At 47.1% G+C, this 19,831-nt stretch overlaps 7 protein-coding genes across 7 annotated transcripts, besides 2 other annotated features; 2 read left to right on the top strand and 5 right to left on the bottom strand.

Moving 5' to 3' along the window:
• Positions 1-79: 79 nt before the first annotated feature.
• TSTA_027310 (uncharacterized protein) lies at positions 80-1,472 on the bottom strand. The gene is made up of 3 exons (XM_002479823.1): positions 813-1,472; positions 484-758; positions 80-435 (listed from the first exon to the last, which is right to left on the bottom strand). The coding sequence occupies exons 1-3, from the start codon at positions 971-973 to the stop codon at positions 335-337; spliced, it is 537 nt and encodes a 178-aa protein (XP_002479868.1). The 5' UTR covers positions 974-1,472; the 3' UTR covers positions 80-334.
• Positions 1,473-1,584: 112 nt separating this feature from the next.
• TSTA_027320 (arginase, putative) lies at positions 1,585-3,027 on the bottom strand. The gene is made up of 3 exons (XM_002479824.1): positions 2,733-3,027; positions 2,089-2,672; positions 1,585-2,037 (listed from the first exon to the last, which is right to left on the bottom strand). The coding sequence occupies exons 1-3, from the start codon at positions 2,844-2,846 to the stop codon at positions 1,734-1,736; spliced, it is 1,002 nt and encodes a 333-aa protein (XP_002479869.1). The 5' UTR covers positions 2,847-3,027; the 3' UTR covers positions 1,585-1,733.
• A 275-nt stretch (positions 3,028-3,302) lies between these two features.
• TSTA_027330 (glutamyl-tRNA(Gln) amidotransferase, B subunit) lies at positions 3,303-5,432 on the bottom strand. The gene is made up of 4 exons (XM_002479825.1): positions 5,073-5,432; positions 4,940-5,016; positions 4,747-4,888; positions 3,303-4,690 (listed from the first exon to the last, which is right to left on the bottom strand). Exons 1-4 carry the CDS (start codon positions 5,383-5,385, stop codon positions 3,435-3,437), a joined length of 1,788 nt encoding a protein of 595 aa, XP_002479870.1. The 5' UTR covers positions 5,386-5,432; the 3' UTR covers positions 3,303-3,434.
• A 145-nt stretch (positions 5,433-5,577) lies between these two features.
• TSTA_027340 (dipeptidyl peptidase III, putative) lies at positions 5,578-7,472 on the bottom strand (the record flags this gene model as incomplete). Its single annotated transcript, XM_002479826.1, has 8 exons — positions 5,578-6,074; positions 6,128-6,151; positions 6,210-6,283; positions 6,334-6,485; positions 6,570-6,769; positions 6,846-6,876; positions 7,075-7,247; positions 7,332-7,472. The coding sequence occupies 8 exons, from the start codon at positions 7,470-7,472 to the stop codon at positions 5,835-5,837; spliced, it is 1,035 nt and encodes a 344-aa protein (XP_002479871.1). The 3' UTR covers positions 5,578-5,834.
• Positions 7,473-9,358: 1,886 nt separating this feature from the next.
• Positions 9,359-9,412: a sequence feature (GA-rich).
• Positions 9,413-9,893: 481 nt separating this feature from the next.
• Positions 9,894-13,707, top strand: TSTA_027350 (uncharacterized protein). Its single transcript, XM_002479827.1, has 2 exons — positions 9,894-11,620; positions 11,670-13,707. The coding sequence occupies exons 1-2, from the start codon at positions 10,378-10,380 to the stop codon at positions 11,942-11,944; spliced, it is 1,518 nt and encodes a 505-aa protein (XP_002479872.1). The 5' UTR covers positions 9,894-10,377; the 3' UTR covers positions 11,945-13,707.
• Positions 11,065-11,096: a microsatellite.
• Positions 13,095-15,587, bottom strand: TSTA_027360 (uncharacterized protein; the record flags this gene model as incomplete). The annotated part of the gene is made up of 2 exons (XM_002479828.1): positions 13,095-15,300; positions 15,364-15,587. 2 exons carry the CDS (start codon positions 15,585-15,587, stop codon positions 13,095-13,097), a joined length of 2,430 nt encoding a protein of 809 aa, XP_002479873.1.
• Positions 15,588-16,390: 803 nt separating this feature from the next.
• On the top strand, positions 16,391-19,791 carry TSTA_027370 (uncharacterized protein; the record flags this gene model as incomplete). Its single annotated transcript, XM_002479829.1, has 2 exons — positions 16,391-16,412; positions 16,545-19,791. 2 exons carry the CDS (start codon positions 16,391-16,393, stop codon positions 19,679-19,681), a joined length of 3,159 nt encoding a protein of 1,052 aa, XP_002479874.1. The 3' UTR covers positions 19,682-19,791.
• Positions 19,792-19,831: the final 40 nt, after the last annotated feature.

The raw sequence follows: 19,831 nt of genomic DNA on the forward strand, positions 1-19,831 counted from the left end.
ACGTCATTGGCGGGATAAGCCTCAATACGATTTGTCCGCTTTCGATAGTTTGCTTAGCGGAGGGGGATTTATTTTCTTATTGGGTTGGGTATAGCATCGTGGCTGAGCAGCTGATATGAATAGAGCGAATAACACGAGAGCATTGAGAGCGAAGAGGGGAAGTTCAGTCATGCCGTGTGCTTAGCCCTAACCCTAATAACCCCAACCCTTATCGAAAACATCGTGCTCCAAGTACATAAACATCATACCCCACTCATGATGATACAAAAATACAAAACACACTTCGCCTCTATTCACACCATAACGACACATAATATGTATGACAATTGATCAATCAACTGGCATCCCGATGCACTTGCCATGACATGACCATCATCCAAAAATAAAACACTGTATTCACAAGCTCAAATGCAAACGCCGCTTTCCAGCAATTACCTATACACATTAGCATCCCACTATCTATTTTGATGTCCAGGTACTTACATATATTATTCTGCGTCAACCAAGCCAAAGCCTCCACCGTATTCCCCGAAAATGGCATATTCGACACAAAATTCTGACAATTCGAATTGACATTTGCCTGAGCGCCGTAAAGCTGCAGACCCGTCTCAATCAAACCCGTCAACCATAACGTGAAGAGCAAGAAGCTGCCGATTATTATTATACCGGGGAGGAGGAATCGTTGCGCCGCGAGGATGAGGATGATGAGACAGAATATGACGCCGAGGGCTCCGCAGACGGTCATGAATGGGAAGAGCCTGTATGAAGGTTAGTTATGGCTTCTTTTGTTCTCTTGACATAATGGAACATACCATGGTATTCCCAATTTCAGTTGCGTTTGAACTGCCATGAACCAGGCGAATATTCCCAGACATGTCCCCGAGCCGGCTAGGACTGTGATAAGCCATATGTTTAGTTGCAGTTCTGGCCATTGATACCGTCTCCTAGCTGTTGTACGTCTGTATGTCGGCATGTTGAGTTGAGTGCAAAGAATAAGACTCCCGGAGGAGGTAAGAAATTGTCGTCTGAGTCACAGGTCCACCAATTTTCTGAAAAATATTATCGTCAATTCAACTTGAGATCTCGATCCGTCGTACGACGTTTTGTATACTGTTCCGCTTGAATTTGGGCGCAAACAGCTCGCGCGTTTTGATACGTGATGGCGAGAGGGACAGAAATTGGTAGAATTGCACCTGATGTTTACCCAGGACACAATTCCAATTTTCAAATCAGAGCCCACCACGATTTATGATCTGGCGGTGGTTCTGTCTGTTTATGCGAGCCACGTCTGGGTCTCCGCACCTAGGGCAACTAGTACGTTGGGTCGTTTCATTCCATCATCGTTCAACTGTATTGAATGGGGTATCGATAGAAGCGCAAAAGGTACGAGACAGATATACCAATTAAATGTAACTTGCATATGCATATGCAGATTGTTATATAGGAAAACGTTCTTTGAGTCTGTTCAGGACGAGAAGCAAAACAAACAACATCATCACCGCTTTCTGCCTGACCGCCTTGTTGCCTTAGCAGCCTTACTACAGTGGGGCACATTTGTGATTGGCTGTTGCTGTGATGATCACGAAAAGCTACATCGTTTATGAATATATTTCATTACTACCACCTGGGCAACTAACCAGCCTCAGACTCATCGCGATCCATAAGAGACTAGTCCACTCTATTTGCCGCCAAAAATACATCAAACTCAATCCTTTCCGACAAATGATAACAGGTTACAGAAGAGTATCACCGAGTGCACTACGAACCAGCGAGCAACCTGTACGGATAGTATCGCTGGCCCCCGTCGCCTCCAGGCTAGGATTGACCTCCACCAAGTCCATAGCAACCAGGTTTCCAGTTTCATGAACACATTCACAGATGAAATCGCCTTCCCGGAGAGTAAGTCCCCCTCGGACTGGAGTACCAGTGCTAGGAGCCCATTGTGGGTCGAGAGCATCGACGTCAAAGGACAGATGAATGGGTGTGTCGTTGCCAATGTGTGCAAGAGCCATCTCAACGACGCGGCCGATACCGTGTCTAAGAACTCTTGTTAGCTTGGACTCTCCGTCATAATTTCTAGAGACAAACCTATCAATATCGTGCATGCTGAAAGCCTTAATACCGTGCTCACGGAGGATTCGCTTCTCTCCTCGATCAACATCCCGCAAGCCAATGTACACCAACTTATTCACATTCAACAGCTGATCCTTCTCAAGCCAGCCGAAAATGTCCTTTTTCTCCTCCTTAGCGAGTCCTGTAAGGAACGCTACGGGCATACCGTGAATGTTACCACTGGGACTCTCCTCGGGAATATTGATATCGGCATGAGCATCTACCCAGATAACCGCAATCTCACGACCCAACCGCTCACGGATAGCCTTGGCGGTACCGGAAATTGTCCCAATAGCGATCGAATGGTCTCCTCCGAGAGTAAGAACCATCTTGCCTTGTTTCGCGTGCTCATAGACCTGTTGGCTAAGCTTCTGAGTCACTGCGCTCACGGCACGAGGCTTCTTCATGCCTCTATGATCCGGGTCTGAGGCGGGTATGAGATCCGCATAGTCGTGGACGACGTTGTCATAGTGGACGTTATAGGTAAGGTCTTCTTGGAGTTGATCGAGGAGACCGGACTCAATCAATGCCATCGGCGCCGCTTCAACGCCTGCTTTGCACTGTGCAACACATTCTGTTAGTCATTTGGTGCGCGAATCAAGTTGTACTAGAGGGCTCACCTGGCCGCCGGAGAAGCCCACAGCTACGACACCGAGGTCGTTGGGCTGGGATAGGAAGCGCTGTTTGATTGTAGATGGTGCGGTCATTTTGAATTCGCTCTTTGCTTTGAGCATATGAGTTCCCAGTGCGTGAAATAAGACTGTTCGTAAGTAAAGACGAAAAATGCGGGGAATGCGATGACGATGATGTCAAGAGATTTATCACGAATTTATAGAGTTGAGATTGTTCAAAGGAACATCAAGTTTCGACAGAAAAACCCGTAGGTAATAATAGAAACAAAGATAAAATCCGGGCGACCCCTTGATTATCCATCGTTTTTGGCGGTTTATCCTGTTGGGTTTGACAAGGTGTGTATTTCGCGTGCAGCTGCTTTTAGCGGTCGAAGCTCCAAGGTTGTGGTGGGCTTATCCGCCGCCAACCGTCCTGGGAATTTGGCCTCAATTCCCCTAAGTACAGGTTGAACCGGAGGACACGAATCGCGCCGAATTAGAGCGAAAATTTTTTCGCTTGTGCTTGATTGCGTTGGCATTCAGGTAGAAAGGCTTAGGAATGAAGTTTACAGCAGGAATGCGTGGTAAAAGGGTATCATTCATCTATCTATACAATAAGCCGCGCAGTCTATCGCACATGGCTGCAGTGGTCACCTTGACAAAACAGATATCGACTAACTTAGTTAACTAGTTAGTTAATTGTTTGTATGACTAATTGCGCTTCAAGATCAGCTCTCGTAGAATCTCTTCCGCACGCTGCGCTTCAACGCGACCCTTTTCTCCCTGGCGCACCATTTGTCCTACAAACCAGCCGATTTTGCCCAACTGATTCTTTTCTCGGATCTGTGCAACCATTTGCGGATTTTCCTCAATCAAAGAGTTCGCCAAAGCGATATATTCTTCCCTACAAAGTGGTCGCAGCAAGAGGTTCTCTTCCTCCAGTAATTGCTGGATTGGTCGTTGATCTCCCTCAAATACCATCACTAGGACTTGTTTCGCGACGGAGCTAGTGATCTTTTTGCGTATTAACTGATCGATGAGTTCCGCCAGTGTTTGCGCCGGGATGCGATCAGCATGCCAGGCTACCTCTGCCTTGGTGTGTAACGCGCCCAATTCATGTAGCACCCAGTTTGCTGCAGTTCTACCTAGCCCCTTTTTCGCTGCGTCTCTGTCATCAGAGTGAAGAGCCTGGAGCACGTCGAAAACATCCTGGTAATACTCCAACCGCGCACCGTCATCAAGTTCCACCAAGGGCTTTGCATCTTCAAGACTAAGTCCATACATTGGACCAACGAGCATGGCCAAAAGCTGGTCCGGTAAAGTAGGAAGATTTTCCTTCAAAGTAGACACGAGCCCATCGTCAATAAAAAGAGGATGTAAATCTGGATCCGGCATATAGCGATAATCAACTTCGCCTTCCTTACTGCGCAGCTTGCGAGTCTCGGTGCTACCAATCGACCAACCTCTGGTTTCGACTTCAACGGTACCTCCGGATTCGAGGACTCGTATTTGACGGTCTCGCTCTGCTATAATGGCGTCTTCGACAGCTTTGAAACTGCTGAGATTTTTGATCTCCGTCCGCTGGCCGAGTCCACGAACTCCATAATATTCTCCGGCGCCCGGCGGCGCATCACGCCGACGAACAGAGACATTGACATCTGCGCGCAGCCCGCCCAACTCCATACCTGTAGTTACTGCGCTTGTAGCTTGTAGGATAGCCTGTATTTTCCTTACACAGGCCGCGGCGGTAGCGGGAGAATGAATCTGAGGCATAGTAATGATTTCGATCAAAGGGTGTGAGACACGATTGAAATCTAGAAAGTGAGCAGAAGGCGGATGTTCGTGAGATTTTGCAGTGTCTTGCTCCAACTGCATTTGCTTGATATCGATGCGGACGAATTTTCCGTCTTCGGGCGCGATGCCATCGTAGTCATACAGCTTGATAAATCCATTACGTGCGAACGGTTCTAGAAGTGAAATCAGTTGTATTCTCAACCAAATAATCTGGTGCGGCCTTACATACCGTAGTACTGCGTGATTTGGTAGCCTGCTGGCTGATCCTGGTAGAAGTAATGTTTTCGATCGAAACGACTGGTGTGTTGGACCTCGCAGTTGAGCGCTATCGCAGCGCGAAGTGCAGGAAGTAGGGTTGCCGCTTGGAATTCCTAAAGTTTGAGTGTTAGCACAGTGCTGTTATTTGTAAGAAAGCGACATACCGGCTGTGAGCCTGGAAACGCCAGGTCAAACAGAGCTACATTGGAATTTGGCTCCGCTACAGTAGATGTTGGCGCTCCTGCATTTCCCATTGTTAGACCATAAACCACACACATCGTCACGCGGTGTACTGACTTGAGAAAAGCTTCGCTTCGGAATTTAATTGCGCATGTATTTCGATTCCCACGGTCAATTCCCATTCATTATTTGCTGCCACTTGTTTCTTTCCACGACCATTTCGGCTTTGGGACTTTGATCTTTTGGCTTCCTCCTTCAATTGCTTGCGGAGAGGGACGATGTCGTTGGGGCGTTGGACGTTTGCTTCAGTGTTTATTGTACGGCGAAGAAGATGTTGATATATTCGGGCTCCATATTGTTCTGAAATTAACAGCGGACGACAGCGGAGGCGTGCCGAAGCAAGGTACCGAGAGTACCATAGGCGTGGCATGTGTGGAGGGGTTGGATTTCTCTCTGTCGTGAGAAAGAATGGAGCTCAGCTGTTCATTCAAGGATGACGACGGATTGAATATAAATTACCGGATTATGTATCTTACAAACTAATACAGATATACCGTGAAATTACAGTATTTGATTGGTCTTTGCTATCTAAATTACAATGATTGATACAACATCGCAAGTAGTCCAATAAGAATACAATTGACAATCTTGGATAAGACTTCTACTCATAGACTATTCGAGGCCATGATCATATTTATTCTAATAGAGCCATTCCAGTCTCTATGACTTCCGAATCAACTCCCCGCTCGGCCCAGCTTTGAACAACGCTTCTAGCTGTCGGCTCATATTCGCGTACATGAACATCGTTCTCATGGATGAATGTGTTCGCATGACAGAAAACCAAGGAGGGTCTTTCCTGGCCATCACAACACCTCTCCATCATAAGGCTTCGCCATCCACGCTAGAAAGATCTTCGTAGAATTCGCGGCAGCCGGCAATATCAGCCGTGCAACGGTATATGTGTAGCCTTAGCAACATACGACCCAAGGAGGGCTTTCCTTGCAGGAGAACATTGTTACCATTAACTTTCACCGTTAGATTTCCATTGTGAGAATCATACAAGACTGTGTAGAGGTCCTTGGTGTTGCGAAGAAGGTGCCGAAGAATAGCGTAGTGAGCCTAATGGTTGTTAGAACGGTGCTATGTTATGTATCATGGGAATGAGAACATACTCTGCTGTGGGCTTGGCCCCATATCTGTGTCGATCGATTAGCGCATAATCCAAGTCTATGAATACGAGAAAGCTGTGCTCACCTTTGTATGCGGGTCATAGTTCTCCAGTCCTCGAAGTCCATCAGCGCCGAGCTGCAGGTACATGTTGTGAATGACTGAAGACTCATTAGTATAAAAGGACAATCTCCTCGTGAATTGCTCATACCATCATCAGGCTTGATATCTCCATCTTGAGTATAACCAAATAACCCTAGAATCTCCGGCTCATCAATCAAAAATGCACCAACAAGCTCTGCCCTACACTTGTCCACAGTCGCCGAGAGATCTCCTAGTACCCCAGTCCAAGTTTGACCAGGTCTATATCAAGATGCAATTGGCTTTCCTGTTATTGGATTAAGAGGCGGGCTATCAGGATCAAAGTTAAAGTCGTTTGGACCGGACTCGGCCAAAAACCGTCCTGTCCCATGGCCCAGAATCTCGTGCAAAGCACAGATGTAGTATGCATGGGGGCGGTGTTCCTTAAAGATGTGACGCTCTGCCTCGTCGACCATATGCAAGCCCCTGGATCTTTGACTTTCTGCGATCATGCGGTTGGAAAATATAATATTCTTGTAGCTTGTCTCTTGGCGAATGTCATTGTGCTACGTCGCATTAGTCCTCCTTGTTTTTCTTAGTTGGAGCAGATCATTATACGGAAAAGAAGAAATAGAGACTTACATTGGAAAGGTTGATACCAGGAAACACAATACTCGAACAATAAGCAAGGCCTCGAAGATATCAGCAGGATATAATGGACAAAGATTGTGGTTGATGTCACTTTGAAGTCAAGTATAGAATTAGCTTCAGGAGAGACTTGGCGGAAAATAATGCGAGCGCCACTCCATGCTGCTTTGAGATTGGTTAGATTCTCGCTCATGTGTTGTATCTAGATAGGTACCATGCTTACTCGACCATGTAGTGGGCGTACAATTCCTGCTTTTCGTCCAGAGCGCTGAAGACGGACGCCACAGGTAGCTGAAATATCTGAGGTGGCCCCATTGTAAGCTGTGAAATGGTGACAGCGAAAACAAGAGTTGGTTCAAGAAACAACATAGACAAATAGCCCCGCACATGTGACTCCTTCCAGTATCATATCATCGGATGAATGAAGACTCGAGTTCGATCTTGCTACTGTTTCGTTGGATTCTGCTTTCTCTTTCCTACGTATCTTTCCACATGCTCCATACGTAGCTCAACATCTTCACCAAAGACCGCGCGGTCTGTCGATGCTCTGGTGATAATGACCTTCGGTATTTCCTGCGGCGCATCGTCTTGTGGTTGATCGGATTTGGATCGAAAACACATTTTAAACAAATTCTTGTATTCAAGGTACGATCTGAAATTGATTTGCTATGAAATTCCAAGAATGATAGAGTGGAGGTTCGGAGGCATTACTACCTATATATACATCCAGCAACACAGCGCTCAGGCAGCTGAATTGAATACTCATGAGGCTGAGTTTCTTTGTCACATGAGATACAGGTATTCAATTCGGCGCACTTACATAGTAGAATCGAACAATCAATACGAGGATTCTCTGGGGCGGTGACATCAGGTGCGGTGTCCTAAGGCCAACCCCGGAACCCTAAGCGCCCAAGGGCAAGGCTAAACAAGCCCTAAAAGCGCCCCATTGATTCCTTTATCGATAGGGAACAGTTACCAATGACTGAGCTTAGTCCAGTGACTGCCGATGAAGATCACTGGACTGGGTTCATACTACAATGTTGTCATTCAGGTTCGACAGTAAGTCCAAAATAAATGGCCAATTAATGCTTCGTCTTCAGCACAAGCTATCTTCTCTCGACTCGCTTGAGAGAGAAAAGTGACGACTAAGTAGAAATGTCTACAAGCCAAACAGATCAGTTGATTGTTATTGCACATTTGATCTATATCCCACGGGATACCGGTGCCTAATGAAGGTATCTATAGGTCGCATAGGCGATAAGTTCTTAGGACATCCACTCACTCCTCCGAAATATCACCTCACACCACGTGAACCTCGCTCCTAGCCATATACTGCCATACTAGATCATCTGGTATGCACGCAGCTTTTCGGTCTAGTTGGTTGAGCCCAACACAGGCCAAGAAGAATAACAAATCCAATGGCCCCTATGGGGTGAATCCTCTAACAGGAATCTAGCATTCTCGATGAGATTTGAATGATCCTGTGTATAGCCAACTTCAACAGAGATAGTCGGCGACTTTCGACGCTCTGGAACGAAGAGCGTAGCATCAAGTATTTTGCTGTTGTCAACATGGAGATCATCCAAACTGCCCGTCTCCCTATTATTTGAAAGTCATCACCTGTGGCAGGTTCTTCGTGATAGCTCGCCAAGGCCTTCTCCTATAGAGAAGAGATATTGGCTATTGGGGAGACTTTTGTAGCCATTCTGTTATCACCAGCCTCAGGAGAAGGAGCCCATCTCCGGTGGTTGCACCTGGCAATCATTTCTGATAAACGCTGGTGATCGGATGAGAGTCTTTCTTGTTACACTGCGATGGTCCCCCGTCAGAACTCGTAAGCTGTAATTCCCTCATTGGTAATGTAATCTGATGTCGGGATGTATCAGCAATCTTCAGCTGATGCCGAAAGATTCTTTACACGACGCTGTCTATTACGAAAACGTCAATGACATTGTGAGATACTCCGTCTGAAATCAACATGGATCCCGAGGTTTCCCTTCTGGTGCTCTCCGTCTTCTCATCTCTATCATCGTGTCGCAATGCACTGGGTAATTGTTGTGAAATCAAATGGGTAACGAAAGCGGAATCTGTCGATGAGTCCAACGAACATATCAGAATCGAGGCGACTTATAGGAGACTGCACTCACTCCAGATGTCCTCGGCAAAACTTCTCAGCTTTTTCTCGGTATCACTAAGTCTCTCTCTAAGGGTACGGCCTGGTAACAACGTTGTCAAAAGATAGATCAAGCTGTGTAGTAGTTTAGTTGTGCTATTCATGTAGGACTCTCTGATAGTAGATATTGTTCAACTTGATTTGAGGAATATAGTATAATGCGCTGAAGAGGGAAAGATCTTGTAAGGATACAATATCACAAGTTCCCATCGGTGCAAGATGGTCTCGGAGATTTCGCGTTCAATGCTGACCATATCAGATCAATGCACCCAATGTGTTTGTCCTTAGCTAACGCGGATTTTGATATCGCTGTTGCGATATTCGCATGGTGGTAGAAAGAAAATGAAAGATGAAGAAGAGAAAAGTCGAGGAAAGGAAAAGGAAAGGAGCTTAAGGATGGAAGGAGGCCTCAGGCAACACCACATGACGATGTCACGTGTAAGGGCGTGAAACTATCTTGGACTACTGTTAAGGACGCAAGGGATCCCCGGATTACCTGCGTAAGCGAGTGGATAACTGCCAACAAAGCATTGCCTGCAGCGTTCGTATGATGCGACAGCTGACTGGCCAACATGACACACTAACCATTTTGAAGACTTTTAGTTGGAAGTCCAACTAAGCCTTTCGGGATTTCGAGTGTTTTGCGACCCGCATTGAAGCCTTACATTTTCGGAACAAGAAAACAAAAAGGAATTCGGCTTTCTTCTGCATTTTTCTTTCTTCCAATGTCAGTTGATTCAGCAATCGGAAGATTAACGACAGCACAAAGCATATTAAATACTACGTTCCCCGGGCGTTCAAACAATGAACGATGACCATGGGGGCCACACCTGAATCGTTTCAGAATTGGACTCTCCAGACTGCGACAGCTCCGTAGCGCTCAAGCCTTACTCTATCTACGACATCAACGCCTTCAGATCAGCAACCACCTAGAACTTTTATACTCATTGTATTGTCATTACTTCGGAATTATTTATCGCGCTGGGCCGCTTGCATTCTGCTTTCCCTCCCTGAAGGAGCGGTCGGATCTAGGGCTGTGAGCTAATGCCCTGATAAGTGTATGTACTACTGCAGCAAGGAGGTGTCGTACTACAGATCTACAACTCATCCAAAGTACTACCGTGGGTTTTACCCCCCTATCGACCTTGGAATTCTTCGCTGGAGGAGAAATTGAACATCAGTTCTTTTTATATCAACTCATTGCACCATCCGCCTACTTAATTCAAATTTCTCAACCCGGGAGCACGCTCAACATAACAACTGTACCATATTACTTTCGATGAGACCTTAAATCCGCATCAAACCTGGAATTTAACCCTTTCCGTGATATTGTTATATCGAATTCACACTGCAATGTCTGCGAGCGTTTCTAGCCGGCGAAAGGGCAGCAGAGCTGCCCGCTCCAAGAAACCTTCTTCAACCCCCAGCAAGGTTCCAGCCTCTCATGTTCCCTCGACAGCTGTTGTTGGAGCAAATCCGAATGTGCAGTTGAAGTCACAGACAGAGTCGGGGGTGCAGAAAAAAACTCGTCCCGATATACAGGTTGGATCTGAGCTTGTCAAAACGCAGAATGGCGCCTCTTCTAACAAACCGAATGTATTTCAATTCCTCCAGGAAGGCGACTCCTCGTCAACATCTTCCGACAACTCCGACTCGGATTCAGATGATAATGACCAGGATCAGGAAGGGTTACCTGCCCTTGCTCAAGAGCGACCACAACCAGATAGGGATACACATTCCTCATACCTTATATCACCCGAATCATCCTTTCGAGCGAGTAGCCCAGAGCAGACCTTTTCCGTCACTTCCAGAGATTCGATTGCCACTGACGGTGGATCGGTAACTTCTCCGGACGGTTCACCTGCAACAGCCTATCTGCGTTTGGTCAATAAACATAATCTTCAAAAGGCTGCGCAAGCGCGAAGTCGGCGTGACGCTGTACAGAGGCAAAGTCCACACCGTACAGATGACGAAGACGATGGGCATTCGGACTATTCAGCTCCTGAGGACTTTTATCTAGCAGAGCGCATGCACTATCACCAGCAGAAGCAGCAGCAGCAACAGCAACAACACCGCTCACACATACATCGGCCACACGTCCACAGACAAAGAAACAACAGGGACCACAGCGGATCTAGACGAGGGCCGTCCCTATCACCGGGAAGAAGTGCAGGCCAGCTAGTAACGACCGAAACACGCGATAAAAACAACAAGCTCGTCAAAACGCCGACTACCAAACCCAGATTATCCTCGGGGTACGCCCTTCTAGCCTCCAAACTGGATTCCTCAACAGCGTCACCATCACAGAATCCAAAGTATGGTGACAATTCACTGATTCCCGTGTACCGAAGATTCGAGAATATGAACCACCGTATTCTCCTACACCTTCAAGATGAGATCTCCCAACTGGAAGAAGAACTTCAGATGATGGATGAATACGAAGCGAAACACCGGGCCTCCATCGCCGAAAAGGAAGGATCAGAGCAGTTAGAACCGGCTTCGAGACGGATGGATGTTGAAGCTGGTAGATATTCGGCTTTTCATGCGCGGCGTTTAGAGCTGGTTGATCGGCTTACGTACAAAGTTAACCAATACAGTAAGTATCCCTAAGACAGAATGAAAGTCCTGGACTAACTTGCCACTAGACGACGCTCTAACCAGTTACACAAAACTGAGCCGAATGCTCCCCAAAGCTTCCCCTAAAGACATCCAGACATACCGAAACTGGATGAACGAGAATACCCCTATTGCCAAAAACGAAACTCGATTTCTAGACCATGACCTGGATCTCGTTGCTCTGAATATGGCAGTTCCAGCGGTAGCAGCTGTGGGCGGCCAAAATCAAAACAATAATAGTATTCTCTATTTCATAATTGGCGTGTTGTCGACTGCATTGTTATTACCGCTTCTGGCATATTAACCCGTCTAGCTCTGACCTATTCCTCGTTCTTCCAAAAAAACTCGCTTTAGATCATCTGTTCCCCTGGTGGGAATTTCGGGATTGGATATTTTCTGCTCTTTTCTCATTTGTTCTATTTGATACCTTCCCCTGGCCTATGAGTCTATGAGATGGCTGTTACACGTCTTGTCTGGCTTCGATAGCTAGGCATGGCAGCCAGAAAAAATTTCAATATTGTGCTATGTATGATTTGTGTTGTTTTGATACCGCTACCTAAACATGTACAGTCTACTAGAACCTATTGTCACGTACTACATATGTTCTAACGAAATAAATGATGGATATGATTATTGAGATTTTCTTAACTAGGCTCGTCTACCCTAACTGACATGAAGATATGGAAAGAAATAAGACAACGACGAAAGAAGAAATCTGGACAGTCCCATTTCCCTCTTTTCTATGCGTAAACAACTTCAAAAATCTTAAGGTAGAAATAAGGGGTCGAAAAAAAGTGCCAGGCAAGAGGACTGGAAACTTAAAGTAATACAGGAAGAACTGTTTCGTGTTGAAATTGTATCAAGTCATTGCTTTGGTTCATCGACGACATTCCTGTTTCAACATGGTTTGATAGCAAGAACCGAGACTCTCGTGATTGAGCAAGTGATAAGATAAAAATAAAAGAATTAGGTAAAAAGACAAGAACCACTGTCGAACAAACACCTTTACTGAAATCATAAATTACCAATGGAACACTAAGAGTTAATACACATACACACCAAGCGCTGGTCCGCTGTCATCAGCTTGTTAAAAAAGAAGGAGAAGGGAAGAAGGGCATGTCAAGGCAGCAATAAGAAAAATCTTTTTTTGGTTGGATCAATCAAGAAAAGACGAAGAAATACACGCAAGGTCGAAGAATGGAAGGAGGACGAAGACTTGATTTGCACAGAACCGATAAGATCCAAAATTGCCGGTTTTTGGGACAAAGATCCAGCCAGAGCAGGTAAAGTTACCGCTAATGCCTTTCAGGTAGCAGTGTCCCATGCTCATTGCATGCACACAAAGTAGGAGCTGCTCCCTGTGCCCATTCTGGATTCGATGTGGAGATAGCAGTAGCTTTCGCGTAGAGTAAAATGTAATGCCAGAAGCATGATCCAAGGAGCTTCGGCTGGACTCATGACGTGGCTGGTGTAGGAGTAGCACTGTGCTTCATAGCTGGGCTCTCACTTCTTTCCTGGGACGAGGCTTGTGCAATAGATTGTGCTGGATTAGGAGTACCTGATACTTGACGGGCGGCGTCAAGCTGAGCTTTCTGTCGTGCTAGTGCCATGGCTTGTTCTGCGGCTGTATTGCGACTATACGCCGCTGCGACATTAGGAGACATGGCGTATTGCCCCGGTGTCGCTGTGGCTGAGGATGGGTAATTCGTGTACGTGTGCTGTGAATAATATCGCTGAGCGTTCCCTGATGCCGGGTTTAGGTATGCTGTACGCGCAGCGCTTTGTGGCGTGGCATATGAATGGGCCTTGTGTGGTGAAGCGCTTCTTCCAGCAGCATACGCGGGATTTTGTTGATAACCTGGTCCCGGCGAAGTGGTAGATTGGCCGGTATAAGGTAAATAGCTGTTTGATGTAGGCCTTGGATGATATTGTCCAGGTGAATAGGCAGGAATACTGCTTGGCCGTTGGGATGGAGATGCTTGTGGACGAATGCCGGCATAGTTTTGTTGTGGAGTACTTGCCCCCGGAGTGTAAGGAGTAGAGGATGATGGGCGACTCTGATAGTAACCTTGTGTGCCTACCGCTGATTGCTGAGGCCTAGGATTTGCAGAATACAAGCGTTGATTGTATCCGGGAGTGGCTTGATAAGACCCTGTTCGTGACGGCGTGGCAGCAGGTGCACTCGCGGCAATTCGCCTTTGCATGAGTGTATAGTCATCCTCCTCCATGGTACCGTTGTAGTTCGGCATCTCCACCAGGATCTTCTGGCTGATGTTAAGGTCAGCCAATTGATCTCCATTTAATTTCGCAACCGCGTAAGGAGGAAGATTCGATATAATAGCCGCTAATCCCGACTTCAAAGTTTCGTATGTAAGAAGTTCTGCTTCCGATGGAGAGTCTGGAGTTCCAGCCTTGTCATCGGTCTTTGTTTCACCTTGCGATGATGGTTCCAGATTGCGATTTCGACGGAAAGAGTCTAAAGTTTGCAGAAGCTCAGCGATGTCCTGAAGTACCGCATCAACATCTTTGTCTTTCAAAGGTGTCTCGCTTGTCTCTTCCGGTTTAGCTTCAAGGGTGCCTTTTTCAATGAATGACTTGACATCCTCTTCCAGCGTCGTCTCGTCGAGTCCAGAAAGTGTCTGATCCTCGGCTGTTTGAGCCGCGTTGTGAAATGCCACCATCGTATTGAACCGCCTAGAGCCCCTCTTAGCCCACCACATGCTGTTTTTGGCATCTGATGCTACAACGGCATATGAACTATCATACGACGGGGCAAACGAGGAATAAGCGCCAAAAAGGAGGCCTTTCTCTTCTCCTATACTCCGAGGAAGCTGAGTGGTGGTTTCCTCTTCATTCTGGCTCTCCTGCTTCTCTCGTCGATTCCAATATGAGGCATATGCACTGTCCCCACCATAATGAAGCCAGTACCCAGCCGGAAGTTTCGCAAACGAATAATGGTGTCTTTGTCCTAAGATTGCATCGTAATTTGTGATAGCGTCGAACGGGTCAATCCAGGTGCTCGATGGGTCCCTCGCCCAGGGCCGACTCCGACGTGGAGGCTCTAGTGGAGGGAGTGTGGAGCGCGGCGCAAATACTTCACCAAATGTCTTGACCGATTTCTCTTCCATTTCTAGGTTGAATGGAATGGCTCTGGTAGTTGTGATTCCATTTGGCAATCTGTCTTCCGGGAAAGTTGCAGGTTTATCAGAAATAGAATCGGCATCCGTCTTTTGTAAACTAGAGAATAGCTGTTTGGCATTGGACGAACTCCCTCCATAGAGGGTCAAAACCTTCCTGTCGCGACGTAAAACATCTTGGGGCGATTCGTCTGAAGCAGGCTCAACCTTGATCTGGGTAGAACCCTGAACCAAGGCTTGCTGGACAAGGCCTTTTAAGCGATCCTTCAAAGCCGCAACTTTCATCTGTATTAAAGAAACATCCTCGTTGCCAAGGGCAGTTTGCCTTTCAACGACAGCTGCTGATGCTTTGTTCACATCGCTCAGGAAATCTTGATATGACAAATATTGATTTGCATCGACACAGGCATCGATGCTGTCCAAAGTATTGCTATCGTCCGAGAGCTTGGGGCGTTTGGACCGAGGTTTTGACGGCGAAGCGGGGGTTAAGGATGTCTTGAAAACGGATAGATGCTCATCGTCCCTAGGAAAAGAACTGAGTTAGCCAGCCGGAATTGTGCAAACGATTCCGAAATGTCTATCTTACTGAGCAGCGATCTGTAAAATATAGCGCAGATTCCTGTTTAGTTCGATCTTTTCCTCTTCACTACTTTTGACGGCGGATTTCTTCTCATTTGTTGGCTTTCCCTCGGGGGTCGAAGCCCGCTTTCGTTTCCCAGGTGGTGAGGGTACAGCGGACTCATTTGATGGAGGATGGCGGCCATTTGTTAGGGGTATGGTAGCCGCCTCTCCTGCTATTTCACTGGCCATGGCGTCGTCCGGGAACTTTTCCTAGACGCGCAAACAAGAACACGTCCCCACGAGGAAGCCGATCTAGATCAATGGCGCACCTCAAACCACGACCATGAAATTGATGGAAAAGGCTGATTATTTGAAAATTGATTTCGAAGCGACCCCGGATAAAAGTAGTTTACAGGTGGTCCAGGCTTGAGACGAGGGCTAGTGATCGCGTCTGGGGTTCGCAAGAACACTTCTCGTAGCGTCGACGGGCTTTACCACCACGGGAAGCACAGGGGAGGGGGTGATCCTGCGGCACCACGCGCAAATGGTTGCTGGACCAAGCAGAGAAAGCAGAGAAAGAAGTTGGAAAGACTAAGCCAGAATTTGAAGCAAGTATAGGGCCCAGGTAAGGATAGACCATCAATGAAGGAGGTTCAATTGAATCAATTCTCTCACGACTTACGGTTGGCCCAATACGGCTTAGCGCTAGAACCTGTGACGCCGGGACCGCCAGCCACTCACAAGCTTGCTATCACGTGAGGAGCTAGCCTTAGACGCCAGAAATAACTCCACGTCGCTGATTGGTTCCGCGGCCATCCATCTTTCCTTCTCTGTCTGGATTTCTTATTTTGTCGTTCTCTTTCTTTCCACAAAGAGCTTCTCAAACTATCAATTCGGCTTTTGTTAGGATTTTTTTCTATATAGGAGGCACACGTCAGTGGATGTGTTATTACTTGGTCTATTTAAGGCTCAAGGACATTCTCATGGATGTCATCTATCTTGAATAATGCCTCTTACAGCTCGGGGCTAAGGGCATTGTCAAGTTTGCAGTCATGCAGAAGCACATCAAGTCAGGTTGGCACATACCAGGCGATTAACATTACTCGGACATAGCGGACTGACCAGACCTTTTATAGAACTCATACCATCTACTACAGAAGCATTGTGTCCGATGCGCACGCACTCACATTCGACTTTATTCACAAGATTCCGTGGCAGCTTCAAGAGATGCCTCCCATTATGATACATCGAACGTTACCCGGGACCCGTTGGCCTTCTGGAAGGACCTGCGTGTAAGGGCGGTGAATTCTTTTGTCTCGAATGCCGCAGAGGCCTCAACTAAATCGATAGCGACTTCTATATCAGTAACGGGCCAATGGAATGGCATCAAGCAACCTGCCTACGGACATGTGGACGCTCCGGGAGATTCAAACTCGACTGACGTATCAGATATCGGTCGCCGCGCCGTTAAAGACCAGACAGCAGCGCTGTCCCCTCATGCTTTGGAGGAAACAAGCCCTTGGGAAGATAGCAATCCTTGGGAGGAGGCAGTTCTCGAGAAGGAAACACGTACCTCAGAAGAAACTCATCTTGATGATGAGGCGGATCTCGAGGAGGAATTTCTTAACACTCTTACCGAGTCTTTGCCTCACATCAGACATGGCGGCTACGTGAATACCAATTCTTTGTCACGAATCCTGCAAAAATATTTGTTGGCATTGAGGTCGCAAACCCCAAGTACGAATACGGATATACAAGAGTTGGCTGGACTATCTAATATTTTCGATACGGAGACGCTCCGGACTCTGTCCAAAAAAGGTTATTTCCCAGAAGATGTCGCGGCCTGGGCTTGGATTCTTGCTCCTAAGGGGTCGTCTAGAGCTGCGATGAGGCTTTTTCTTTGGGATAGTCGTAACTCGGTCCGACGACGAACACCACTGTTTGTTCTGAAAATTCTTCTTCATCGGCCTCATCTTGATGTGCGAGCGTACCGGATACTTCTTTCTTATTCCTTGTCTTATCTCCTTCGGCAACCCATCAACTCAACGATATTGGAGGGGGACTCGACTGTCGCAAGTACTCAGTTTGAGTCTGATGTTGCCACATTAACTTCTAAGGAAGCTGGTCCTTTAGTAACGATCTTGCTGAAAAGAGCCCGTGAAATGCTGCCGGCGGCGCAATTCAATATTGCTCAGGCCTACGCCTTCTATCTCATTCATTTACTTCCCCTCAGTGAATCAAAACGAATGGTCTGGGAAATTAATAGACTCCGAGCTGAGGGTTTCAATAAGTGCCTCAGACTATTGGGGATACCTTCAAGGGTACAGCCATACATATCTGCATCTATCCAGCAACAAGCACAATTCGAATTACTGAAAGCCATGGCTGCCCACAACCCTGTCATACCAGTCAGCCGCCTAGGTTATCAGGCCATTATGGCAGTACAACTTGCACATGTAAAGACCCCGGCAGAAAGGATATTTGCCGAACAAAAGGCACTTTCTTGGCCTCCATGGAAAGAAGCTCGGATGGGTATTGACTCAGAACGTGGCAACGAGGGCATGTATAGTCGCGCAATGCAAGTGTTGTCTCAGATGACAGAAGCTGGCTATGGTCGCTCTTCCTGGGATGACGTAGCTGCAATTCTTGCGGGCTGGGACACAGATGGCACTCCCACAATCCAGACGCGGAGTCTGGCGAGGCCACAAAAGTCATTGGGATCTGGTATTAAAGAGTCCAAGGTAGTTTCGACGATTTGGGCAAGTCGAATACGTGCAACTCGCACATTACGGGAGGCCTGGGCGTGTTTTCTATCGTATGAGAGTCGCTGTTCTATTCCCAGTGAACCAGTCTACCATGCAATGGCCCGAAAGTTGATTTATAAGAAGGAAAGTCACTGTATAACCACTAAGAATGGGCCCCTTCCAGGAGATGGGTTCGAGGTCTATCCGGAGCCTAGCTCAGCTCGCGACGTGACGTATGTCCCTACAGAGCCGCCCACACTTGAAGCATTACTTGAGCGAATGATATTGCAAGGGATCTTACCGGGACCTGATTTCGTTGCTCTGTTGCTACGGTTTTCTCCGAACTTTTCAACGGGATTGAGATACATAGCTGCTTTCTTGAGCCCAAAACAAACGAAAGCAATAAGTACTCTTTATGTTGGGGACCTTGAGGAGGAGAATTTCGAAACTTTGAAAGCAATGAAACCCAGCCTCTTCGACTCAATTATTGCATTTTTTTGTGCCCAGTCGCAATTGCCATGTCCCGGACATCGCTTTCGTAAAGCAGATCTTTTCCCAATCCTAACACAGCGACCGTCGCAGCTCGTGGTCGATACGAGCACATTCTTCTCCGATGAAGATGTCCTACGGGAAGGTAACGGGAATGGCCATCCACAAACATTATCGCACGCCGTTGAACTCTTACATGTGACGCGGCCGCGGCGGGTGACAGCATGGTTACCGTTGCTTAGGGCTTTGGCTTCACCAAGGGGACCAACGGAAGAAAGATTGGTCAAACCACATGTTCATTGGTACTTCGCTTGGTACGAGGCAAATGAATTGATTCGTTGGATGCAGGAGCTGGAACTTGAGCCTGGGATGGAGGGGTTCATTGTCCTCTGTCAAGTTTTTGCGCAAGCAGTCGGTGTCGGAATTCAAAGTGTTCACGCAGCCGACGAAAGCTTGCACTTGGCACACAGAACTAAAAGACACAATGACGAGTTGTACGTCAGCATTCCAACTGACTTCGAGTCATTTGTTCACCAGGGCATTCGAGTCTTAAAGTCTTATTTTGATCGCCTTGTGCTCCCGTTTCACCCTATGCTGGACTCCAGTCCTAGCCTGAATACCAGCGAGCCAGAATTGAATGCGCAGCTTGGATCCCATGTGCCGGATATGGTTCAGGTTCCTACTCCTTCTGCATTGCATGTCTTCATCAGAGCTCTCGGAACTGCTGAAGACCACGATGGCATTCTTAATCTGCTTGAGTGGATGAGTCGGTATGCGTCAGAAATCGCCGAAGCATCTGATCAACGTCGGGGTGGTAGAAGAATGTTGCGGCGCACGTTGACTGCTGTCAGAGTATTCCTTGAAGATTTGAATGAGCTCAAGATACCTCAGCGCGAACCGGAGTCTACAGTGGGTCGAAAGGCACCTCTCGATTCTTATTATCATATCGGCGAGGAACAAGAAGTCAAATCAGAGTCTCGCCCGATATTCAGCGACGGCCGGGTTGAAGAGGCGTACGACCTTATTGAGAGTACGGCAGTCTGGGGACCATGGCCCTCGGACGATGAGGTCCGAGCATACGTTGCACGGTATATGCATCCTGATATATAGGATTCGGTTTTGGCTCTTTATTCACTGTAGATATTTGATATACATTTGGGCGCTAGAGATACCATATTATAGAGATTGGTTTGTGTACAAATAATGAATTTTTCCTTATCAGATTGATGTTTCCCGTCGGTAACCGAGGCGGCATGTGGG

This window comes from Talaromyces stipitatus, genomic scaffold, assembly GCF_000003125.1.
Source record: "Talaromyces stipitatus ATCC 10500 scf_1105507295541 genomic scaffold, whole genome shotgun sequence".
In the NCBI taxonomy this organism is placed as follows: domain Eukaryota; kingdom Fungi; phylum Ascomycota; class Eurotiomycetes; order Eurotiales; family Trichocomaceae; genus Talaromyces; species Talaromyces stipitatus.

Bases quoted from the DNA above. Each gene is read 5' to 3' on its own strand.
- TSTA_027320 (XM_002479824.1), bottom strand. From the start codon at position 2,846: ATGCTCAAAGCAAAGAGCGAATTCAAAATGACCGCACCATCTACAATC. The intron at 2,673-2,732 runs GTGAGCCCTCTA...TGTGTTGCACAG, and splicing joins TGGGCTTCTCCGGCGGCCAG to TGCAAAGCAGGCGTTGAAGC. The intron at 2,038-2,088 runs GTTTGTCTCTAG...AAGAGTTCTTAG, and splicing joins AGCATGCACGATATTGATAG to ACACGGTATCGGCCGCGTCG.
- TSTA_027330 (XM_002479825.1), bottom strand. From the start codon at position 5,385: ATGCCACGCCTATGGTACTCTCGGTACCTTGCTTCGGCACGCCTCCGC. The intron at 4,889-4,939 runs GTATGTCGCTTT...CTCAAACTTTAG, and splicing joins CGTTTCCAGGCTCACAGCCG to GAATTCCAAGCGGCAACCCT. The intron at 4,691-4,746 runs GTATGTAAGGCC...TTTCACTTCTAG, and splicing joins CCAAATCACGCAGTACTACG to AACCGTTCGCACGTAATGGA.
- TSTA_027310 (XM_002479823.1), bottom strand. From the start codon at position 973: ATGCCGACATACAGACGTACAACAGCTAGGAGACGGTATCAATGGCCA. The intron at 759-812 runs GTATGTTCCATT...ACCTTCATACAG, and splicing joins CTGAAATTGGGAATACCATG to GCTCTTCCCATTCATGACCG. The intron at 436-483 runs GTAAGTACCTGG...TAATGTGTATAG, and splicing joins GTTGACGCAGAATAATATAT to GTAATTGCTGGAAAGCGGCG.
- TSTA_027350 (XM_002479827.1), top strand. From the start codon at position 10,378: ATGTCTGCGAGCGTTTCTAGCCGGCGAAAGGGCAGCAGAGCTGCCCGC. The intron at 11,621-11,669 runs GTAAGTATCCCT...ACTTGCCACTAG, and splicing joins GTACAAAGTTAACCAATACA to ACGACGCTCTAACCAGTTAC.